Raw genomic sequence first — 22,354 nt, forward strand, 5'->3', positions numbered from 1 at the left:
ACTACAAGGCCAGGGTGAACACTAATAATGATAGTAATAAACAGCACATATAAGTGAAGTTTTCTTACAAAATATAAATGGAGAGTTTTTTTCTGGGACTGCTATAAGCATCTCTATTTCAAATTTGCTTTCCTTTAAAAAGGCAGTAAAAATAGGCCTGATTTCTTTCAACAGACAATAGAAAGGGAACAACTGTATCATGATACTTTATATGTTGCCAGAGATTAGCCCTTAAACCATTTCCACACATCAAATCCACTAGTCAGTCAACCAACCAGTCACCAGGCACACATTACCCTGTGTGTAAACTTAAAAAAAAACCAACCCAATAACCTGTTCGAAATCCCTTGCCCCCAATACCTCCTTTTAAACTTTGTGTACCTCCAGTCTAACCTCACCACCCCAGGAGGACACAACAGACTTGCCCCATTTGGACACACTGCCCCATGGAATTTGCACTCTAGGTTGCACTTTAAGCAAGGACAGACGTTGCTCCCCCTCCTCGAGGTGCCACGCTGACCTTTACTGGAAGCTCTGAAACCCAGTGGGGATCCCCAGCGTCACCAGTGGGACTACTGAAATAGGTCCTCATGTTAAACATGAAACCTGGCTAGTTTGGCTTGAAACCAAGCTGGCAACGCTCCTCTGCTGTTGGCGGTACAACGTAATGGACATCTCAACCCCAGACCAGGCACTGGGGATCATAGCCACTTGGAGCACATTTCTAGCTATCCCTGTATCTCGAATGACTAAATATAAACCACAAGTGCAGCCACCAGAAACAATCCACCAGCTCTGGAAAAGAGAAGGGATGGTCATTATGTCAAGCAGGCAATTCACGTGCCAGAAATAAACCCAGGCTGGTGCCATCCTGTGGCCAATGAAGAGGATAGGTGTGAACAAACAGGTGTTGCACTCGACTATTTTTAGCCCAAATCAGTCTGCAAACTGTTCACGGCTCAGGCACGGAGGCAGATGTAGTAAGTGGCTGGTGTAGGGGTAAAGAAGAGCAACACGACCGTGTGGCTGCAAAAGATACACTTGCCAAATCCCAGCTCTAGCTGGTGAGGACAAGACTTCCTAAATTTAAGAGCAGATGAGCATAAGTGAAGAAAGGAGGTGCCCATTTGCAATTTGCACATATGCATTTGGTTATTCTGTTTATGAAGGCAAGTGAAAACTCTGCTGGACTATCAGGATACATTTTGAAAAGAACTATAGCCCCCCGCCCTTTCACAGCATGTGCTTTGCCCTCAGATACAGGGGTTGCCGGCTCATTCATGCACAACACCAGTCTTCATTGAAAGGAGGTCCTGTGGACCTAAAGGTGCATTTTCCGAAGGACAGTTATCAGGTATAACGGTTAACATCCCGTACCGCACTGTTTTCTCTTGTTTAGAGGTTGCATTTCAGTCCTGTTTTTCCACATCCCTCTAACTGTGTGTGGTTCCCCGGACAGGCTTTATCCTTGAGAACTCACGAAGAAAACAACACTTAAAAGCTGTAGCTGCACGACCCAAAACAACTGCAAAGGCCAAGGATTTCTACAAAATCAGGCTGACCAGAGCACATTCAAGCCCTCAGCCTGGGGAACCATTGCGTGGGCGCCAGCTACTCCCTCATCGCTCCGGGGCAGGCCTGGTAAAGCGCCAGGTGCCTTTCAGAAAGCGGAATATTGCGCTCTTCTGGCCGGTACCCGCTACTGCAGTTTTGACGTCGCGGGGGACGCCCCTAGTGTCCCGCGTGGGCACCGCCCCCCGCCCGGGCCTCACGCCCCGCCGGCACCCGCGGGGCTAGAACCCCCGGCCCCCCGGCAAGCCCCGCCCCCGCCGCTCTCGGCCCCGCCCCCTTCCCCGCCCCGCCTCCTTTTGCCGATCCCGCCCCTGGCGGACGCTCGCGGCGCGGCGCTTCCGGTGCGGAGCGGGACGGGCGGCGGAAGCGCCTCCATATCGGTTTGCCGGGAGCCGCAGCGGCGGGAGCTCGCCGGCGCCATGGCGGAGGTGAGGCGAGGGGCTGGGGTGCCCGCCGCGTCCTGCCACGCCGCTGGGCCACTCACCTCTTCCCTGCCTCGCCGTTGAGGCTCCCCGGGCAAGACAAGGGAGCGGTGCCGGGGCAGCGGGGCGGGTTGGGCCGGGCCCGTGGCGGCGCCGGGAAGCTGTGCCAGGCCACCGGGCGATGCGCGCACACCCCCCGCCTCACACCCGCCCTGGTGCGGAGGCGCCGCTCTGGGGACGGGAGGCGACGGAGGTGTTTCCTGGCCGGTGTGAGGGCCTCTGCCTGCGGGGGCGGGGGTGCGGGGCCCTGCGCTCGGTGGTCCGGGGCAGGAGCGAGCGGCCGTTTTGCTGTGCCAGGCTTAACGGCGGGGAGGGAATCGGGGCTGGGGGCTGGGGAGGCGGTGCGGTGATGCCCAGCCCGCGGTGGCCTGTTGGCTTTGTCAGCTAGTCAGGAAAACGGTAGCTTTTTTGCGAGGGCTCGGAAGCAGAGCTGGGGAGAAGGCCACTGGTTTTATAGGCCGTGGGGTAGTTACTGTGGGGTGAATGTCGTGCGCTTCGAAAGGCAAGTGTTGCTGTCAACGTGGAAGAAGATGCAAAGGCTGCTGCCCCCTGTAACGCCTGTTTCTTACACAGTGGTGCCTCTGTCAAAAAATATTTGTAGATGCTTCTTCCTTGTCGGGGAGGCATTGTCTTATCTACTAGTGTGGTGGTTTCAACTGCTGCTGCTAAATAGTAATTAGCTACTGTAATTCTTATTTCTTTCTCCAGTTGTATAAAATTTCTGACCCAATTCCAAATGCTGGTTGGTGGGTTTTGTTTTTTTAGTTTTACCACTTAATATCTGGAGGTTGTAGGAGCTCACTGAGTCAGAGCAAAAAAAAAACTTTGTGTAGGTGCTACCGAGTTAGGGGGTAACAGCCATCACAAAATGGGTCAGTGAGTGGACAGCTTCCAGGGCAGGAAAATAGAACCTACAAAGGTCTTAACAGGAAAAGCATCTGTAATGAATCTTGGAGACTGGGCAGCTGAGTGGTATCAAGTGCTGAAAGTTATTGATATAGCTTCCAGCTTGTTGTCATTTTATGACATACAGAACAAATACAGTCATGCAGAGAGCTTGGTGTTGTACCTAAGCAAGCAGGCTGAGATTTCTAATGATTTTTGGTTTTTTTGGTCCCTTGGGAGGAAAATGTTAGTAAAAAACCTTAATTGTGCTGTTGATAAACAAATATCCTATATCAGTTGGTAGCTTTTTAATGCTGCTTATTCGTTCCTGAATGAGATTTAAAGTATGTTTTGATTTTAGTAACAAATAAAAATTATGAAAGGAAACCAGTTTGGTCAGGTTTGATCCCAAGTTTTATTTCGTTAAACTGTGCTGTGCTTACATGAAGTGACACTGTGCACAGAAACTGATTATTGCTCCTGTTATTTTTTTGGTGGTGGTGAAATGAAATTTATAGGAATGTTTTCGGAATCAGTTGCTTTATTGCCTACCTATAAAAACAGAACTGGAAGGCATGAGGGAAAAATTTTGCACGCTCATGGATTTGTCACGTAGATGCCAGTGTAGAAAGTTTGATCAAAGTTTTTGGCTTGTTTTTCAAAGGCTTTGCAGTTTCTAAGAAAGGGAATGTTATTTTGAGTAAACACTGAATTAAAACAGTTAACAGAAACTTAATTTTTTTGTTTCCAAGAAGAGCGGTGCTTTCTGTGAACAAAATAGTGCTCTATCATCTAACAGTACTGAAGCCTGAAATTGCTATTCGGTTCAATTTATGTTTCCACTTTCAATTTTTCATTTAGTTATGTCCAAATGTATTTAAATACTCTTTTCTTTATTTTAGGAAGTCCAAAAGCACTCTGTGCACACACTTGTGTTTAGATCTTTGAAGAGAACCCATGATATGTTTGTAGCTGATAATGCCAAGCCTATCCCACTAGATGAAGAAAGGTAAGTACTGCAATCAGTGGATTACCAGTATGCCTCAAAGTTTGAATTATGTTAATGAAAGTTCCATCTGAGTCAGAAGTTCAGATGTTTCTGTAGAGTTAACGGTGCAGTCTTGAGGGAAGAAAAAAAAACATTAGAGCTGTGAAGTAAGTTGTGTAAAACCTCTAAAATATTTCAAAACTTAATTCAGAAATTGGGGTTTCATCAGTATTATGGTTTACTTTTCCAACAGTCACAAAGTAAAGATGGCAGTCAAGCTGCGGACAGAGTACGGCTCGGTGTTACACATGCCTACTCTTAAAGAAAACTTGAGAGAGAAAGGAGGCCCAAACACCGGGGATCCTTATGGACACAAACAGTATTCTGGAAATCAAGGTTAGTTTGGTCTTAGTGGTATATTTGTCCTGTCTTCTGTGACAGTCTCACTGGTGTAAAATCTGAAGAATGCTGTCCAATGTTAATTTATCAGAGATAAAGATGGAAATCAAAATACCATTTTTTTCATTGTTTGGTATTTTTCTTGCTAGGGTCCACAGGAGGTGATTCAGAACAAGGGACAAGTTTTTTTGAAACAAAGGAGTAATAGGATGCTGTGAATTTTTTAAACCTCATTAGTAAAACGAGCAATTTTTATGGCAGCATTAGTGTGTGCTGTACTTAGATGTTAGAAAGAGATCAGTAGTGTATTTCTTCTTTTTAGAAAATCATGATGGTCAAGGATGTGCTTTTTTGTTTTGTGTGGTTATTTTGTTTATTTTTAATTTTGTTTCATATAATTTTTTTTGGACTTTCTTTAGCTGTGCAACTATTAAACCAGAAAACTCATTGTCTGGGGTTTTTCCATCCTCTGTTTGGTTATATGTAAAATGTGTCTGTATTAGGTAGATCCCATACAGAAACTTATCTTCTAAAGAATGCCAAATGCCACCTTATTTTAGCTGAGATTTTTTTTCCGAGGTACTTTATTTGAAACTATTCTGACAGTGAAAGTTGTTGAGAGATAATGCAAAATTTTTTAAGAGCCTTTCTCTTTTTCTGTTACCACATACAGTCAGTTGTCTTGACTAGCTTAGGTTTCGGGCACCCGTGCTATTTGTGTACTTGAATCCTTTTCCATGGTATCTACTTCAAAGGCATCGTTGGCAGTATTAAGATTTTTCGCTTGAGAGTGAGTCCCTCTTAATAATAAGTGGCATCACCATTTTGAAAATGTTATTTTACTCGTAAGCTCTGGAAAAGTGAGTTAACCAGAACAAATGAAATTAATGAAGGTGAGAAATGTCTAAGCGAGTACCTTAGCAGCAGAAACCAGCAATTGCTTCTATGTATGACCTGCTCTGTGTTCCTGTGTTTCCTGTGTGAGTCCATCATTTGCAGTGCAGTATAAAATGTCATCATTAATAAGACATTTTGTTGCTCTTTAGGACAAGAACTTGAGTATTTGATAACTGGTACACATCCATACCCACCTGGTCCTGGTAAGTACAATTTTGTGAGTGCTTGCCTGGGATTTTTGCCTTCCTGTAAGAGCTAGGCATCCTCTGTCCTAGCAGGAGCAGGCTTCCTCTTACTGTGAATCTGTGGCTGGCAGTAGTGGAAAATGCCATTGAAGTCTCTCATATTATCAATGCAGAGTTTTGTGACTGACAAATGTTTTGGGGTAGGAGGAGGATTTAGGTACAGATGCAGTGTCCTCTCACTAAACCTCAGCAGACGTGAGCTTGATGTGAGTTGGTCATTCATTTTTGAGATTTCACCTCCTGTGGTAACATCACAAAAATGTTCTAGGAATCCCCTCTCTGGATTGTGGTCCCCTTTCTCTTGGAGAGCTTGCCAAGACCCACAGATCTCTGGTGCCCCCAGGCAGAGCTGCTCTTAGAATTTTGTTGTGAACAAGGAGTGGGGGTTCCAGCAAGACAGAAGTTGAATGAAAAGAGGGAATGTATCCTGATTTTCGTCACCAGAACAGAAAGGTGTAGGTATTGCCACCTTGCTCTGAGAAGGAGACATTAGGGTCTAATAATTTTAGTGTCATTTGGTTTTGGCTGTGCTTGGAAGGGTATGTTTCTGCGTTGTTACATTGGCCATTGCTAATTGTTACTGTTATTGATCAGTCCTCTCTCCTTGCAGCAGTTCAGTTTTAGCTGTTGGTCTTCTACTGTTAGTACTTAAGTTTATTACAAGTATGGTGGGAAATGTGTTGTGGCTTGATTTGTAAGTTAAAAAATGTGAGTGTTCAATGGACCCTCAGCCGTTTAAAAAAAGTGCATAGTTGACTTAACTGTGGGGACAACTCTTGTTCATGGAGATTTCATCAAGTTCAGTGTTCTTTTAATAGATTCCTGTTGTGTGGTTTTAAACTGGGCATCTCACCCAAATATCATCTTTGTTGTCAACTACCAGAACTTTGGTTGGGAAAAGAATAGAGAAATGGCAGAGGAGTAAATTTGCCAGTCTGCACCAAAGCTACACTTTACATAGAGTTTTAATTTTTTTAAAGAAGCAACCTGCTGTTGTTAGGATGAGGTTATAAATTAAGTTGTAATTCCGAAATTCTCACTTCAGTAAGGCTAAAACTTTTGTAGTTCTGCCACCACTGCATGATGCCAACCACCACATACAGATGACACAATAAACTGCACTGAAGAACCTAAGTTAGCAAATACTTCTCAAGATCATGTTTATTTTTGTAACTTCCATAGCAGTTGAAGCTGGATAAAAAGATGAATGCTGTTCCCAGTTAGGCTTTTTTTTTGTTTCCAGTGACAGAATAATAGTTTTCTGCTCTAGAAATTGTGTACCTACGTATGTAGTAGAATCAAGGTGGAAAGGATTTGGGCCAAAATAAAAAGTTCAGTAGATTTGGCTCGCATGTGAAAACAGTGTCATTGAATGATGCGATTTACTATTACAGGTGTCTGACAAGCCCTCCTTTGCAGGTGTATGTGTATATATGTGCTTATGTAATATACTTTTCTGGATTTTCTTTTTAATAGTCGTCTCTGCTTTTGCTGTGTTACTTTTTTTTCAAGGTGTGGCTCTGACAGCAGATACTAAGGTCCAGAGGATGCCTAGTGAATCTGCAGCACAGTCCTTAGCCGTAGCGCTTCCTGCTTCTCAGTCCAGGTACTGCTGCGTTACTTTATTTATGCTTTTTGTAATCTATGGAAATTTCAGGGCAAAATACAGAAGTCAGGATAAGAGCTACTTTGAGTATTTTGAATATTCTAACTTATAAAATATTTAAAGAAACTACTTTTAGTGTGGCCAGGCATAATTTTTCTGTACACTTTTTCTTGGATGTCACAAGAGACAATGGGTGGAAGTTGGAACAAGGGAAATTCTGTCTAGATACAAGAGGAAAAAGTGGGGTTTTGTTTGTGGGTGTCTTTTTGTAGCAGGTTCACAGGATTCCTAAACACAGTTCACCCAACACATGATATTGGAAAAGCACAACAGTATTTATTGCTCTATTACAGCCTTGCATAAGCAGTTACTAGCATATTGTTTTCACTTTGTGAGAGTCTAACCCGACTATGCCTGAGACACCACTGAGCAGGACGGTGACCATTAGCGGGGTCATCACAGAGAAGGGAGGTAGGCGTGGCACCTTCAGGGAGTCCCCTGTTGTTCGTAGGGTGTGCTCTGTGTCCTCTCTCTCTCTCTGCTTTGAGCCGCCCCTTTTTATACCCTCAGCAGGTTCAGTGCAAAAGTACTGACTAGGTGTTGCCGTACGCGTGGTCAGCACATGCAACAAGGCCTGCCAAGTCCATGCTCTGACAGCTAACAGCGCTCCTGGATTGCAACAACATATTGTTCAATAACAATCCTCCCAGTTCCCTTCTTTAAGGTCACATTCTCAAAGCTGTGTTCAGCTTGTAATTCTTCCGTCGTGGCCCTACATGGACCATCATCTAAAATCCCTCGCACACTTTTACCTTGGGGCGGTCAGGCACTGGAACAGGTTGCCCAGAGAGGTTGTGGAGTCTCCATCCTTAGAGGTGTACCATACTCGACTGGGTGCAGCCCCGTCATACCTTATCACTTACCCAGTGAAAGACAAAGATTATTCCAAACCATCAACCATTTTCATTCAACCTAGGCTGGATGCAAATCGGACAGCTGCTGGCGTTGGTGATATTTACAGGCATGCTGGAATATCTGAGCGTTCACAGCCTCCTGGGATGTCTGTGGTGAGTTTGTTGCACGTAATGTAAAAAATACGTAGTGTTTTAGGCAAAGAGGTAAGTTATAAAGCATTAAAGTAATCTTCCTTTTAACTTACAGGCTATGGTGGAAGCTGGTGGAAACAAAAATTCTGCACTAATGGCAAAGAAGGCTCCCACCATGCCCAAACCTCAGTGGCATCCACCTTGGAAACTGTACAGAGTAAGTTACGAATATATGACGTGAACATGCCTATGAAAGTAAATTACTATTTTATGTTCCATAGAGGCCTCAAAGCATGATTTTTGCTCCTCATTCACAAAAATGAAATAAAATGAAAAGTGAGTTATATATGTACACTCCTTAAATAACAAAGAGATTGGATTACAAACACTCTTCATTCTATTTAGTAAATTGTTTATATAGGTTTAGCTGTAGTATGATAAATTCATTAAAGAATTTGGTTTTTTCTTTTCTAGTCAGATTCTTTGGTAGAGGAACTCAAAGAAAAAGTGCAAAATTTGAAATTAATGGCAGGCTAAACAAATACTCTAGCAACGCTAACATAAAAAAATTGTCTCCAAAAACACTTCAAGGAGTCAGTGTCTGAGTTAGCTGACTTCTTTTAATTGCTGTGAAAATGAGTGGGGGGAAAAATGCTGAATGCTTCAATCACAAATTACCTCTGCAGTTTCGATTGCCTGACTTCTGGTCTTGTTTTTGACTTGATCTAATTTGCCTTTTAATTTTCTTAGGGAGTAATAATAGCCATTTCCCAAAAATCTCATCTCATCTTTAAACATTTTGGTGACGAGCATGGTGGGGGAGCTGAGTTGAAGGGGAAATCTCTAAGCATGTGTATTGGTTCAGACCTCTGACTTCTCAGGTGCATCTGTTTGAATGTGTACATATCTTCTTTCTTTGATTTCTCTAAGGGGCTGATTCTTACTATGAAATTTAGGCAATTTCATATTTTGTCTGAGGGTGAATATTTTAGGAATGTTGGGCTTTCCTGATATTTAAAAAAATCTCATTCTCTAGTATAATTGTATTGTTTTAGCACTGTTTATCTAAATATAGCACCATATGTAGGCATTTAAATCTTCAGAAGAGTCGTGAATGCTGTATTAGTCATAAATCTTAAGGCTTATCTTAAAGTAGTTTTTTGAAAAAACTTGAGCTCAAAGCAATATATCGTAGAATCATGGAACGGTTTGGGTTGGAAGGGACCTTAAAGATCAGCTAGTTCCAACCCCCCTGCCGTGAGCAGGGACACCTTGCACTAGATCAGGTTGCTCAAAGCTCCAGCCTGGCCTTGAACTCTTCCAGGGATGGGACATCTGCAACTTCTCTGGGCAACCTGTTCCTGTGTCTCACCACCCTCATAGTGAAGAATTTCTTCTTTATATCTAATCTAAATCTATCCTCTTTCAGTTTAAAGCCATTACCCCTTGTCCTACCACTACATGCCCGTGTAAAATGTCCCTCTCTAGCTTTCTTGTAGGCCCTGTTCAGGTACTGGAAGGTTGCTATAAGGTCTCCCCGGAGCCATCTCTTCTCCAGGCTGAACAATCCCAACTCTCACAGCCTGTCTTCATAGGGGAGGTGCTCCAGTCCTTGGATAATTTTTGTGGCTCTCCTCTAGACTTGCTCCAACAGGTCCATGTCGTCCTTATGCTGGGGGCCCCAGAGCTGGACACCGTGCTCCAGGTGGGGTCTTACAAGAGTGGAGTAGAGTTGGGGAATCACCTCCCTCACCCTGCTCGTCACACTTTGATGCAGCCCAGGGTACACTTGGCTTTCTGGGCTGCAAGTGCACATTGCCAGGTCATGTTGAGCTTCTCATCAGCCAACACCCCCAAGTCCTTCTCCACAGGGCTGATCTCCATCCCTTCATCCCCCCGCCTGTATTGATCCTGGGGGTTGCCCCGACCCAGGTGCAGGACCCTGCACTTGGCCATGTTGTACCTTGTGAAGTTCTCATGGACCCACCTCTCAAGCCTGCCCAGGTCCCTCTGGATGGCATCCCTTCCCTCCAGCGTGTCAAACAGTTTTTCTAAATACAGCAGATTAGAATGTGCTCTATACAAAAATTAAGGCAAATGTTTGAAAAAAAGGGCACCAAAATAAACCCACAAAAGATTTAAGATAAACAAATGAAAAATGACTACTTGTGGCACTTTCTTTTCGGAGAACATAAATACAGTTCAAGTCACTGTACTGATTCCACACGTCAGTAGTTTTAGTGCAGGTTTGCTGTCAAAATCCTTGTTTAACAGGTCAAAAGCTTGTTCAAGCAACTCAGAAGTAGAAGCATAGCTGGACCACCAAATGTGGGTTTCATCTTAATCTATGGCGTAAGATCTACATTTTAACTGGTCTTCTGAAGCTGAGTTTAAAGTAATTTGTGAAAGTTAGGGACTTAAAATAGGTCAGAGAATTTGTTTCTTAGATATCTGACCTGGAAATGCCTCTATTCCTAGACTATGAAGAAATCTAGACAGCTCTGTGATCTCATCTAGTCAGAAGAATCCACCTCAGCTTTTCAAAGTATTTCTGCCTTATTTCTGCTTAAGAACTTTTGGTGTGTTTTAAATTTTTTTTTTTTTAAATGAGCTGTGTGACAGTACATGAAGTTTGACATCCAGTGGAAACAGCTATGGGTTTTGATTTTAGCTGTCTGACTTTGGAGAAATCAGAGAAACAGAGAGATTGCTGTAAGCAAGCCATGTATCCGTAGAGCTTTTCTTTTCTGGTGAGATCCACCTCCAGTACTGATTTTGTTACCTGAAGGTCTCCAACATGAAGGAAAAGGAGGTGGTGGCATGCTTTAAGAGGTAGCTGTTATATGGCAATGTAATTTAATAGTCAAGATTTTATATAATTGTTCTTTAACTATTATTGTATAAGCACTATACAGCAGCATAAGGAACTTGTGCTTAAATAGTGTCTTTCTCTACAAAGCCTCAAGTGTTTAGCCAGTGTTACAGACTCATTAAGGATTTGAGAAAGTTGCTTATACGAACAGGGTCTTTCTGTAGAGCAAGTTCCCCAAGTCTAGTGTATGACATGAATTTCTAGTGGTCTTTTTGTTTAACTGAAGTATAGAAATCAAGCTTTCTTCAGGACTAATGCCACATTTCACCTTTTTGAGGAGCGTGCATTTGTTGGTGAACACTAACAAGTTCCAGTTTGGAGAATGAAAACTATATCGATAGATGTATGTGTGTTGTTTACTTCTGATTTAGAAAAATTTTTGTTTTTTTCTAAAGGTTATCAGTGGTCACCTGGGGTGGGTGAGATGTATTGCAGTAGAACCAGGAAATCAGTGGTTTGTTACTGGCTCTGCTGACAGAACAATTAAGGTAAGAGGTTGGAAGAAATCACTGAGAGTTGGGAGTGTTTTTTCTGTTCTCTTATTTTAAAAAATCTTCAGCCCTTGGAAACAATTTCTTGATTACTGCTTGCAGAATAATGAACTGCAGAACATTTTTTTCTTTTATTATCTAGTCATAAAGAATTTGTGAAGTATTACTACTTGATTTCATTTAGTACATGGTAATAGCCAGAGGGCAGATATTTGTTGTTGTAATTTTGAAGTTAAAATGCACCAGGATCAAGTACATCTAGGCTGTTTACCCAGACTATCACCATGTAGCTTTTATCTGTCTACCTCAGAATACCTATTTTGATGCAGATTTGGGACCTTGCTAGCGGCAAACTGAAATTGTCTTTGACGGGACACATCAGTACTGTACGAGGGGTGATAGTAAGTGCCAGAAGTCCCTACCTCTTTTCTTGTGGAGAAGACAAACAAGTGAAATGCTGGGATCTTGAATACAATAAGGTAAGCTGTAGTTTCTTTAACTGGAATTAGTTGGTGGTGGCAAATATACAAATCAAAGCATTTAGAATATTCTTTCAAATATCCAGTTAAAGTGTGTGTATGGTGGTTTTTTTATTCATCTAGGTTATCAGACATTACCACGGTCACCTAAGCGCTGTCTATGGTTTAGACTTGCATCCAACGATAGATGTACTGGTAACATGTAGCAGAGATTCAACAGCACGAGTAAGTCTAGCACTGTTTCGTTTTAACATTTTAATACATCAGTATGTTTCAACATCTTCGATTTGTAAAAGTGAATACTTACCAAAAGTTAACATAAATCAAGATGAAAATGCTAAGATGATTTAGGTTAACTTTGTCTTCCATAGTCAATAAAACTGAAGCCTGAATACACACAAATGCAGTGTCACTTCAGGAGAACGTTTTAGTTCTTAATTTAGTAGGTAGACTACATAGTATATATAGGATCACTTAGTACTTAGAAGATGGTATGGTTTTAATGGTGACCTTGTTATCTGCATGTCTAGAAATTCAGTGGCAGGCTTCCTGCTCCCCTTGAAATTTGTCAGCTGAGGCAGTTGTGTGATGAGTTGTTGGATGAAAAATACAACCTAAATACCGTTGTTTAATCTGTAGAACTATGGTAAGGAATTCATGTAATCACCTAAAATACATTGAATATGCACCTCTTACTGACCTCTGTGAGTTATTCACTGTGAATTCATAGATTTGGGATGTGAGGACGAAAGCCAGTGTGCACACACTATCGGGACACACAAATGCGGTAGCGACAGTGAAGTGCCAAGCTGCAGAACCACAAATTATTACAGGTATAGTGGGTATGGTTTCACAAGAAACATGGCTGAAAAGCCTGATCATGAATGTATTGTTTGGTAATTATGTGAGGTTCATGTTAATTTACTCAACTCTTCTTACTAGTTTTCTGTTGAAAACGGGCCATTCCATGGTTATTTCATACTACTAATGGTATGTTTAAGTAAATATAGCTATGCACCATTTCAAAGTTTTTCTGCACTTCCTTTGTTTCTGGTGTTTACGTTGTTTGTTGTGATATGTATTGAGGCCTGCATTTTCTGTGATATTTCACAATTTTCCCCAATTCAGTTAAGTGTCTAGTAACATGGTTAAATATTATGCTGTTCTCCTTTCCTGTTATGTAAAAGTTCAGCTTTCCTGTGTAACTACTTAGTTGTTCTTGAATTTCAAGTAAAAAGACTATTACAACCCAGCATCTTTCTCGTCTGAGGGGGAATTAGTGTCATATTTTCGTAACAGGCATAATATTTTTGTCTCTTTCACATATAAAGTTTTGGCTGCCTTATCAAAATAATAATGATGATAGAATCAATATGGTAGTTTCTACTATTTTTGTTTTTTTTCTTTTCATTGTAGGCAGTCATGATACTACCATACGGCTCTGGGATTTAGTGGCAGGAAAAACTCGTGTTACTTTAACAAATCACAAGAAATCTGTAAGAGCAGTAGTGCTGCATCCAAGACAGTAAGTTTTCGTCATTGTTTTACACTTTCCCAGTTGATAACATTGGGTGGTGACAGAACACCAATGTGAGTGATGATTTAGCACGGTAGGGCATAGTAATGTGAAAAGGTAATGAGCTTAGAATGCTGTAAAAATGTACCTATCAATTCTCAAATATCTTCATTACGCTGTGCTACCAAATTGGGCACTGGTGTACATTAGTAATCCTGAGAATATCTTATACCCCACAGAACTTATATATGTGCCTTTGATGCAGTCCTTGAGAAATTAGTGACTCTGGACTTTGCAAGGTTAATAATAAATATATAACTGAATGATTGTTAGCAGAAAGTGAAGTAGTTTTGTTAAAGGGTACACGTGTGAATAATGCTAAAGGAGATAGTGATTGCTACAGTGGGGTTTTTTATTATGTGCTTCACTGCACAAGACACTTCATTCTAACTGGCCCTAAAGAAACTTCTTGAGTATTTAATCTGTGAAGGTGGGTGTTGTTGGCAGTGCTCTGAATTCAGATACTATATTTCGATGCTTCAGTAGTTGCCTGTTTGGATAAGTGCACCTTAAAACAATGGAGAAAAGGAATTCACAGAGACTGCAGTACTTCTCCACCTTCAATATTTTAAAACAAAATTCTGTCAGTGCAGAAATTCAGAATCTTTGATATGAATCACTTCTGGTACAATCCATGTGTCTGAGAAATTAGTAGAGCTTCATGCTATGCCTGTTAGCTGTAGCAGAGGAAAAAAACCCTAGTTTTACTTACATTCTGCAAAAAGAAACCCTCTAGTTTCAGATTCAATGATCATACCTCTTTGAAAATAACCTTGGAGTGTTTTTATCAAGCAGTACCAAATGTCAGCGTAGCATTTTTATAATTCGGTATTTCTGGTTTTTTAATATTCTAGTATTTTTCCCTAATCTATTTTGTTATTGAAGGATCTGTTAAATCGACAGCAAATTGCTTAGATGCTTTGGCAACTGAAAATATTCCTACAGGCTTTTGTATGTGCTACCCAAATAACCTTGTGACTGCTTGCACATGTTAATGAAGGAATTGATTATTTTAGGGTAACTCAGTAAACAAATTGTTTTTCATAGTTCACTTTTTTGCAGTGTTTTGTTCTTGGTTATATAGTTTTGGAAGACTAGCCCATACTGGGTTTTTTGTTCTGTTTGGGGTTTTCTTTTTTCCCCTGATACCTTTGCTAATGATGCCCTTATACATGAAAATTTGCCAGAATAAGAACTGAAAAGAACTGAGTATGCATTTTTTGTGTTTGTTTCCATATTAATGTTCTATACGGCATAGGATTTATAAAGTTTAGGTAGTCTGTGGAAAGGAAAGGAAAGGAAACAGTAGATATAGGTAATTCATGGTTTCATAAAATTGCTTCATTTTATGTGGAATAAAAATGTCAGAAGAGCAGTTTTAGTGTTAAGTAACTTCGCGACTAGCATTTAACAGTAGTCAGTGAAGGGCTTTCACTACCCCTGTGGCTTTTTTTTGAACTTTAATATACTGTGCTTATTTTCTTCCAGTTACACATTTGCATCTGGTTCTCCAGATAATATTAAACAGTGGAAATTCCCGGATGGAAACTTCATTCAGAACCTCTCTGGTCACAATGCTATTATCAACACACTGGCCGTAAATTCTGATGGTGTTCTGGTCTCTGGAGGTAAAAACAAGAAATACACGTTCATTTTTCCCTCTCCATTCCCCCATGTATATAACGGCTGGAGGTCCTTAGGAAAAGATGCTCGCTGAGCTCTCCTTTATCTGGGCCTATAAGCCTGCTACAGCTGCAACTTCATTTTATAGTGAGTAGGGCCACTTTTATTCTCTTGGATGTTACTGAGCTGCATGCACAAAGATGTACTTGAGAGGACTTTTAATCTGCAGCAGGGAATAGGTTTCCTCTTTTCAGTTGGCTGCTGCTGCAAGGCTCCAGAGTCCATCCTCTATGGTCTCCTGAGTCTCAATCATTAGTGTCCTCTTGGGAGTGGTGTGGAAATTAGAAGCTGCCTGGGAGGCATCTGGTTCTTTGGCTGCTCTCTGTTGGTAACATGTTGATGCAGTGAGAATCAACAGAGGATATAGAAACATCTTGTTAAAGCTTGCTGTACCATTTAAATGTGAACTGTTTCCCAGTGTTTTTTTTAATGCACCACAAATGCAGCAATGTTGTCTCAAAGTTTCTTGCACGCACTTGCTGATGTTGTATTTGTGTCGTTTAAAAGATTGATAGTTAATCTCCAAATTTTATTTGACTCTGTGAATCAAAGCGGTCCTTACTCACCAATATTATATGTTCAAGCATTTGGCAATTAAGAAACTGGCCACTTGGCTCCAGTGCCTGTGGGAGGATTTTGTCTATTGTGACACATAGACTTTAATTCTTACACTCAAAAGCTTCAAGAATTTCATAATCATCTGATACGTTAGAGTATTGTTAGTAGTCTGTGACCCACCAAAGGCTTGGAGTTACGAGTTTGTATTCATGTATCTGTATTGTGGGGGTGGGAGGAGAATCCTGAATACTTACTGTATCTGATTGCGAATAATTTCATGTAAGAATTTTATCTTATATTGCAGGTGGCATTTCTGAATATATTAGTTACCCAAGCATTATAATAAAAATATTTTTTTTATTGTGGCTTCATCATGAGATTGTCCTGGGAGAGCTCTAGCAGTCAGAGGAAAGTGAAATAAGAGGCTAGACTGTGTTGCTCCATGTAATTTGCAGAGCCTGAGTTTCCACCTGTTGGTTTGCTTGTCTAATCTTTTGTGTAGCTGTAGACAAGGATGGGACTTAATTCACAGCATCACATGGGATAAGATAGTTTAAGATGGGTTCCATGAGTTTGCAGAAGCAGAAACTTATGAAAAACATATCTGTGTGTAGCCGGAGCATTAAGAAAAAAAAAAGTATCAGTTATGTTACACTTTGGAACACTGAAATGTGTTTGGTCCCATGTGCTCTTGGTCCCATTTGATATAATATGTCCTACAGGCTAGGGGTATGGAGTAAGATGGAAATAAGCAGGAGCTGGAAGATAAGCAGGGTAAGCTGACAATATAATTAGCTATGTTTCAAGTAAAGGGAGCCCTTGATTTTACAATTTGGATGAAGTGCTATTTGACAACTAGTACATTCATAGTGAGAGCAAGAACTTGACAAAAGACTGGACTGGGCTTATACTTTGTTCTTTATTGGTTTGAAGACACTCCTAGAAGGTCTTTGTAGGACTTCGCTAGTAGTAGTTGAGGCTTTAGGAAAACTTGTTCCTTCTCCACATAAAAAAGCCTATCACTGTAATATTATTTGTGACTTTTCTAAAAATGAAAATTTGAATATTGATAACCCCCCTTTTACATCCTCATGCTATCTACAGCAACTTCAGAGAGGTTGATGCTGAGTTAAAATAAGTTGAGGTTACCTTAGTGTTTTATTCTAGAAACATGTGGATTTCTTGTCTAGCTGGCAGCTGTGGAGAAACTTTTAGTAGATCTGTTTGGCTAGATAATGCACTGGGAGGGGTTGTGTTTTTTGTTTTGTTTGGGGCTTTTTTTGTAACTGTGAAAAATTGCTTTGAGAGCATCCTTCTGAATACAGAGTACAGATTGCTGTGAATACCCTGTAGCTGATGCCAGTAGCAGTAATACTGCAGTGTTTTAAACTGTGTTTGAAATAGAACCTCTGCAAACATTAAGCCTATGTTCCATTACAGACTCCTCCATGTCTATAATCTGTTTGACATGGTGATGCCTCTTTGTTCAACTTCAGTGGAGCTACTGTACAGGGAGCTTGATATTCAGAATGCCAGTCCTTACTGTGCTTCTCAAGCAACTTGCTGGAGTTCCCTTGTGATGTAGTGTATTATCTCTCTGGGTTACGTGATGCAAAACTGGACGAGACTCTGAGGAAGCTTCCATCAGCTGCCTTAAACACGATCAGCCTTTCTTAACTGAAAAGGAAACAAGTAGAAAATGGGAAACCTTTTAGGGTGTACTGAGCTATTCTGCATGAATGTTATAGCTGATGTATTACTGATGAATTAATTAGTTGTCCATGACACTGTATTCTAAAACACTGATAATAATTAACTGGTTAAAATACCAAGTATGTATGTTTTTTTGTTTGTTTTTAGCTGATAATGGTACTATGCATCTTTGGGACTGGAGAACTGGGTACAATTTTCAGAGAGTACACGCAGCTGTACAGCCAGGCTCTTTGGACAGTGAATCAGGAATATTTGCTTGTGTTTTTGACCAGTCAGAAAGCAGACTGCTAACTGCTGAAGCTGATAAAACCATAAAAGTATACAAAGAAGATGATACTGCGGTATGTCAAAGTGTCTTCTTAATGGATTTGCGTCAAATAAAAAAATTTCAAACAAATGTTATACATATCAGTAAGGGTTGTACACAGACTTGTGTAATCCATTTTGTTTGAAAGCAATGTGTACGTACCAAGAGGACAGCAGCCAGTTTCTGCAATCCTAATTTCTTATTAACTGCTGTAGAACAAATAAGCGTCAGGTCTGTCAACTCTTCTGCAAAAGTCCTTTGTGATACAGTTTGGAGAAATCTTAGTACAGTAATGTACATTGTGTTATGAGGCCAGTAGGAGACTGGTTGTATTAATTGAAACATAAGAATTAGCAAAAATATTACCTTTTAAAGATTTATTTTACTTCCGTATATATATGATTTGATTAGTCGTTTGCCTTGACAGTTTTCAGAATTCAGAGTAAATAGCTTATTTTCAAACTGTTATTCTCAAATCTGAATCCAGTTCCTAATGGTGAGGACAATAGATGATTGTATAGTTTGTTGGAGTATGTCTTCAATATAAAGAATGTAAGGGTTTTTATTAAGCCTTGGAAATTTTGCATTAATTAGACTTGGAGCAACTCTTAGATATAAAGTAATGACTGCTTATCCATTTTGCAATTGGGCAAACTGTTGACTCTGTGGCATCTGCCAGTACTGATGTAGATACTGCTGGAAGGACTGGCTCTGGAATTCCTTCCTGTTCCTGTGTGTTGATCACTACAGTGTTTCTGAAATGCCATTGGCAACCTATTTTTGTCCTTGCTGGGGGGAGGGGGACGACCCACCAAAACAAACACACAAAGAAACCAAACCCAAAACAGAACAAGTCTTGTCCCGTACTTCAGACAGTGGGATGGTGTAAAATTTCATTTGGGTAAATTAATTAATTACATAGTATAGATACTCTATTTCATATGTAATATTATAATTACCTAATATACTATGTGAGTAATATTTTAAACTAAACCCTAATTGCAGGCGAATTTCAAGTTTAAAATAATCCTTATGAGATTTTTCTTTTCTTTTTAGACTGAAGAAACTCATCCTGTCAGCTGGAAACCAGAAATTATCAAGAGAAAGCGATTTTAGGGTAGCAACATACTTACGCTGTAATTTTGTTTTGTCTTTCCTGAGAAATGCCATCACATTTTGTGTTGCCTAGAACAGGAGCAGGAAGTCAGCTAAGTCATTGCTATTTCAACATGTTTTATAATAAATTTGATTTCTTTTTTCTTTTGTCCTTTTTTTGTGTGATCCCAGCAAAACAGTTGCAGCTGTTAACATTCTCTTTGTGGAGCATGTATAGTTTATGAAAAGGATAGATGTGCAGGTGGTTGCTTTTTTATATTAATCTATTGAGTATAAGTCTAAAAATATTTTGAGACAGCTTTTCTGAAAGACCCTTGCTTGGCACCAAAAATTAATCGCAAATTTATGCATAGGAGCCATCTACTGGAAATCTCTTGTGATGCTTTTAGATTTTTAGACCAGTATTGTTTACTGTACGTATACTAAGTATATACTGTAATGGAACAGTATATATACTAAATTACAGAGTACTAGAGTAATCAAGAAAGAAGCAGGACAACATAATAAAAATGCAGTTTGGTTTATAAACAAAGCCACTGAGCATTGCCAGTCCTGTGTTGTTGAATGAAATGGATCCTCAAAGTGTTTCTTTCCATAGGAAAGCTTTCATATGCAACTACTCATCTTCACTCATTTTGTTTCGGAGTGGGCCTTTATAGCAAGGACCACTGCAAATGATATTGTTCAGTCATTACAGGGTTAGGACTAGTTGACTTTCCTTGTAACTCACCTCTTTGTTTTTTCCAGTTTTCTGAAGTGTATATGATGTTAGAGTACAGAGAACTTTTTAAACCGAGCTCTAAGAGGGAAAGCTCTTAAGCCATTTTGGCCTTCATTTTACATGTTCCTGTCTCCCCATGATCTTATGAAGGAATTTAAAATAAATTTAAAAATATTACTGAAACATAATTTGTACCCCTGAAAGGACAGATCTTTTCACTGTGTTTACAACCAGTCCCATAACAAACAGCAAACAGGTAAGCCTTGTTGCTACAGCTTATCTGTGATGTCTATGCTGCTCTAAAGCACTCTCTCTTCGTGGGGGGAGAAAACTGTTAAGTCGTCAAGCCATTCGATTGTTGGCGACTTTGGTGGCATTAATAGCGGCAGTGGCAAATGTCAGGCTGGGTAGGTGCTGAGAATTGTTCTGTGGCCCCAGCATTGATGGTAAGCAGGTCACAATAATTACTTCTGCTCTCTGCCAGTCTGACTTCTTTCAAATCTGGGATTTATGTTAGAGAAATTACAGTTACTAGCAATGTAACTTACAAAAAGCTAGTAAAACCAAGTGTCATTTATATTATGAGAATTTTTGTCTTTTATGATGCACAGGAGGTCTTGCATTTAAAATCCAAATGTTTGACTATCGTTTTAAGGCAGTCTGCGCTGCATAAATAACTGAGTTTCGGTTGACAGCTATTGTCTGAAGCATCTTCACAAAAAAGGAAGGGGAGTATTTGGCATTTACAAGTTGGATTAAACATCATCTATTTGGATGATAATTTGAATTTTTCTAGATCTTTACTACAGCTGTTTTCATGTTAACTAACATAACAGGGAAAAATACAGGTTGTGGCTTATGCATGTTTTATGCTGCTGCTAACGCTTCATTCCAGAAATTGTTGAAACATTGGTGTTACACAGAATTTTCTTGCTCACAGTGAAATCCTCTGTAGGAAACCAGAGGGGAGAGGAATAACTTATTGAAAAAGGGGTGGGTTTTGGTGATGGTGTGTTGGTTGGTTGTTTTTTTTTTTTTTGAGTATCTATTTCTTTTGATAATTTGGAACCAGGAAGGACAAGTTAGAGTCTTTGGCTCACAGTTCTAGCACGTCTCTGTACTGGCGCTTTCCTTTAAAAACCGCATTTATTCCACTGTTTATTGCTTTAAAGAGAGATTAGAAAGTCTCCTGCAGAACCTGTGTTTCTTTCCTGGACTTCTGCAGTAATCTGCTAGCATGGGGCAGTGGTTGCCAGGGCATTCTTGTGTCCTGGGTAAAGATTTTGTTTGCAAGCTAAATCCTACACGTTATTATTTGGAATAATACTTCTCCTTTTTGGCTCTATAATATGCTGTCCCAGTTCTAAGTGTGATTTTTTTTTTTTAAATTGTGATGTTTAACACTTCATTTGCATGTTAATTTCTTTGCCATCAGGTTGTTTTTTTCCCCACTTGACAGAAATGTATTATCACACATACTTCTGAGTATTATTTACGACGTGTCAAGATTATCAGATTTCATTTAACTGCTTCTCTAGTGCAAAGTAAGCCTAGATAGTAAGTTGTGATACACATATCTGATTGTGTAGGACATTGTGACATTAGATTTGTCCACGTAAGTCATAAGATAAAGCAAAAGAGGAGGATCTGGTCCATTGGATATATTTTCTGTGCTCCTGGAAAGTGTCACGCTGCAGTGTCAGTTAATGTTGAACTGGAGTCTAACCTCAGAAAATTATTGCCACTTATTTCATAAAATTTGATGTTGTCTCCTGTATATGATCAAATCATACACATTTCTACCACAGACCTTGGGTTTTGTTTATACTGTACATAATTGCAGAGAAGTAAGAATGTTTTTTGATTGTAACATAATTCAAAAAAGTGTAACTGGTAAAAGTGATAAATTTTAAGATCACTCTTTACTGTATACTAAAGCATACAGTGTAAGCTGCGCAGCTGGAATGCTGTCATTTGCCGGCAGCATGAAGGTGGTGCAGAACAGTATGTCTTTGGCAACTTAAAGGCTTACGGAAGTAAATCTTTAATAGCCAATTTCTTTTTAGTCCTGTTATGTAAGAATTAAAGTGCTATGCCTGATTTAAGTGACAGCAATTTAGCCATCAATAAAACCTTCAATACAGTATGATTTCATGTCTTTTTTCCAATTTTGGGTTTTGTAGTAAGAACCAAAAATAATGAAATACGTATTGAAAGTTAAAGTAATTTAGGATTAAAATTGGTGACTGCTTCCCATAATACAGTGAGAAACAGTTTTGCAGACCAACTGTAATGGAGGAAGGAGGTACTGATGGCTATTTACGAAGAGCTTCCTATCTGCGTGAAGGAACGCAGATTGTTCTGCAAAGCAAATGCAGGATTGTTCATAAATTTTTCTCTAACATGTTTAAAAAAAACATCAAAACTTCTCTGGAGTGAAGTATGAGGTCTAGGACAGGTTCTGGATGGCAGCTGTGTGGGTGGAAAAAAGCTTAGAGTTAAACTAATTTTGGTATGTCTTACTGGGAGCAAATTAAAGGGGTATTTCTGTCCATGGAGCATAACTGCAAATTTGGTCACGGTGAAATCAGTGGGAGTTTTATCGTTGATTTTTGAAGTCAAGATTTCATCAGTGGGGTGCCTTGTTTTGTTTGTTTTCGTTGTTGTTTTTTCTCAAGTAAGCTGGAAAAGCTGTCAGTCTGGTACATCATGTATGTA

At 40.0% G+C, this 22,354-nt stretch overlaps 1 protein-coding gene across 1 annotated transcript; it reads left to right on the forward strand.

Moving 5' to 3' along the window:
* The first annotated feature begins 1,877 nt into the window (after positions 1 to 1,877).
* Positions 1,878 to 21,782, forward strand: PLRG1 (pleiotropic regulator 1). The gene is made up of 15 exons (XM_064449833.1): positions 1,878 to 2,000; positions 3,842 to 3,948; positions 4,181 to 4,323; positions 5,373 to 5,426; positions 6,981 to 7,074; positions 8,051 to 8,141; positions 8,236 to 8,337; positions 11,388 to 11,480; positions 11,813 to 11,962; positions 12,086 to 12,187; positions 12,693 to 12,795; positions 13,379 to 13,487; positions 15,027 to 15,166; positions 17,640 to 17,833; positions 18,856 to 21,782. Exons 1-15 carry the CDS (start codon positions 1,992 to 1,994, stop codon positions 18,913 to 18,915), a joined length of 1,551 nt encoding a protein of 516 aa, XP_064305903.1. The 5' UTR covers positions 1,878 to 1,991; the 3' UTR covers positions 18,916 to 21,782.
* Positions 21,783 to 22,354: the final 572 nt, after the last annotated feature.

This window comes from Phalacrocorax carbo, chromosome 4, assembly GCF_963921805.1.
Source record: "Phalacrocorax carbo chromosome 4, bPhaCar2.1, whole genome shotgun sequence".
NCBI lineage: Eukaryota > Metazoa > Chordata > Aves > Suliformes > Phalacrocoracidae > Phalacrocorax > Phalacrocorax carbo.